General features: G+C 43.0%; 1 protein-coding gene across 1 annotated transcript in view; it reads left to right on the forward strand.

The window, feature by feature from the left end:
• LOC123979394 (otolith matrix protein) overlaps positions 1-1,946 on the forward strand; it is a 13,757-nt gene extending 11,811 nt beyond the window's left edge. Inside the window, exons 12-15 of the mRNA XM_046063301.1 lie at positions 83-150; positions 1,031-1,215; positions 1,566-1,737; positions 1,914-1,946. Of these exons, the coding sequence (XP_045919257.1) occupies positions 83-150; positions 1,031-1,215; positions 1,566-1,737; positions 1,914-1,924 (436 nt within the window). The 3' untranslated portion in view covers positions 1,925-1,946. The remainder of the gene's footprint in view (positions 1-82; positions 151-1,030; positions 1,216-1,565; positions 1,738-1,913) is intronic.
• Positions 1,947-2,940: the final 994 nt, after the last annotated feature.

Below are 2,940 nucleotides of genomic sequence, written 5' to 3' on the forward strand. Positions count from 1 at the left end.
TCATTTCCACGTTATTCATGTTTTGTTCTATTTACATATTAAATGTGTCTGATTATTAATGTGTTTTATGTTTTTCTTTCAGGTGTGTGGCAGAGAACCTCGGTGACGTGGCCTTTGTCAAACACACAACAGTGTTTGACAATTTGGATGGTTAGTGTTATTGTGCATTTTATAGGCTATGCCACTGGTTATATAATAATGTAATTTTTATAATTTAAATGATGTATGATAAGGTTACCGGGGGCCAGCAGAGAGTGCTAGTCCCTGTCAAGACAGAAGATGTCAGTGTTTCTCATTAGAGTATTTTACAGTATGTGAAATCCAGAATATAATGAACAGATTACACTGAAAGGACAGGAAGAGACGGACAGTGGTTCATAAATGTCCTAATTCTCTGTTTGCTGCATCTGCTCGCCGCTGCTTTGGGCAACTTCCAAAATGAATGGTGATCATTATAACAGTCAGACTACACAGACTCTGCTGGTGCAGCTGAGTAGGAACAGTTTGACGCCAGCTCCACAAACACTGTAGCTGTTTAATGAAGCATGCTTTCTCATATGGCTCAGAAATGTCCAGAGTCAGACCAATTAATGGAGGTCAAGAAAATGAAGAGGGTCTGTGCTGAACATAGCTTCTATCTTCTTCCTATAATTATTTGTTTGGCTAAATGGGATTTTGTTAGCCTTTTTAAATTCTTAGGTGTTCAACCATGTCTCTCAAAATTAAAATGTGAAATATTCAGAATATAAAGTCAACATTCAGATTCAGCCCTAAAAAAAAGGAATGTGCTATTTGAAAGATTTGTCAAAAGTGGCAAACACTGAGTCCTCAAATAAAAACAAATTGAAATCATTCTTAAACTGTAAACCTAAACACACATGATGTAACTTTATGACTTTATAAATTGAACCATGCATTTTCAGGGTGAAAATTGTGTAATTTATTCTTTAAAAAGTTACATAGTGCTTCTTTGAGTGTTGGCCTAAAATGGAATTAAAATGAGACTCACCTTCACTCCTCTCCTGCCCAGGTAAGAACCAGGAGTCCTGGGCCCTGGATCTGGAGCTGGAGGACCTGAAGCTGCTCTGCCCAGATGGGACAGAGGCAGGTCTGGACGAGCATGAACGATGCCACCTGGCAGCCGTCCCGGCTAACGCTGTTGTGGTGCGCACGGAGAACAAGTGTCGCGTCTGGAAGTACCTGGAACGTTTACAGGTGGGTGTGAGCACAAATTGCATCAGCTGTGTGTGTGTGTGTGTGTGTGTGTGTGTGTGTATGTGTGTTATTCTCCAGATATGCGTGTCTGTCTCATATCTCTGTGGAGTCTGTGTTATCGATCTGCAGATTTCTACTGAACCGTCATTGTGAGTATGTGTGTGGGAGACGCCAAGATGACTGCTACATCCTGTGCTGATCCCCTGGCTACACACACACACACACACACACACACACACACGCACACACGCACACAAAACCCAAAGAAACACACACATACGCAGAGCACGCCAACGCACATCAATGCATGCCCTCATTAAGTCCTGTCACACATTTCCTCTGTCTTGTAGAATGTGTTTGGCAACGCCACCGAGGGCTTCAGCCTGTTCAGCTCAGCAGGCTATGGCGAATCCGATCTGCTCTTCAGTGATGCCACCCACCACCTGCAAAGGGTTCTGGGTAGCTACACCTCTTGGCTGGGCCCTACTTACACCACCAAGCTGCAAGCCTTCGAGTGTGAGGGTAAGAGTGATAGTGTGTGTCTTTTTGCTTGTATGTAAAAGTGTGTTTATTTGGATCTGCTGATGATGAGCGGCTGGCAAAGTAGATGGAGGAGTGCGTTCTCCTGTGTGTGTGTGTGTGTCTGTGTGTGTGTGTCAACTGCGGCTGTTCTCATTATTGCACTTTCCCTCCAACAGGCTTCTGCTGATGGAACAGTAGGAAGATATCCAGCGCATCAACTTCCACCCCATCCCTCTGTTCCCCATCTTCCCGTTCTGCCTTCCCTGCCTGCCATCTGTGTCCCTCTGCCACTCCATCTCACCATCCTTCATCCTTTCTGATTTGCTTTTTGTGTTTGTTTTCTCCCTGCATTTCACCACCCATTCTCTTTTATTATGTCCTCGTCCTCCTCCAACCCAGTGCTTCCTCTAGCATGCTGGCTGGCAGGGTAGGACATCGCTAAGAGGGGCTAAATCAGCGAAGAAAAAACTTCAGAAAATGTCCCTGAAACTGACTTTAGGTTTAAGAAAGGACACTAGGAAGAAAGGGAAGGAAATAGAAATGAATAGGATAGAAATAAAATACAATAAAATAGAAAAGAAGTGCAGGTTAATAAGAGTTGTGGTTCGTATGTTATTGACAGATTATGTCTCTTAAAGCATTTTCAAAAGAGAATTTTGATGAAGATTTTTGCAGAATTACCCCATAAGCATGTAACGTCTTCCCCCAATATTGATTTATACATACAAAAAAAGTCCTGTCAAATGTTCCTAACCTGTATGTTTGTTGTGAAATTATGTCCTTGTTGCATTGGTCTAAAGCTTCAGTACCACCCATACTCTCCCTCCTCCCACAGGGTCTGTCTCTGGCACTGAACAACTGGGTGCTATTAACTTTGAGCTTAGAAGTCTCAGTTACTGAATGTGTGTGTGTGTGTGTGTGTGTGTTTGTGTGTGTGTGTGTTTATGTGAGTGTACACTTTTTCCCACAGCCATTATTGCCCTAATTGGAAGTCTGGCATATTATGCTGTTTGTTTGTGTGTGAGTGAGAGAAAGTGTGTTTGTGTGCATGTGTGTGTGCATTTGTCTGTACATGTACGTGCCTATGTGTTAGTGTGTTGATAGAATTGCTGCTTTCCCATGGCTTGTATAGCATACATCTTTGGATCACTGCTTTCCCACGACTGGTATGGTGGACTGGACTATTCCAGCTCACAGTGTATT

Source organism: Micropterus dolomieu, linkage group LG11, assembly GCF_021292245.1.
Source record: "Micropterus dolomieu isolate WLL.071019.BEF.003 ecotype Adirondacks linkage group LG11, ASM2129224v1, whole genome shotgun sequence".
NCBI classification, from domain to species: Eukaryota; Metazoa; Chordata; class Actinopteri; order Centrarchiformes; family Centrarchidae; genus Micropterus; species Micropterus dolomieu.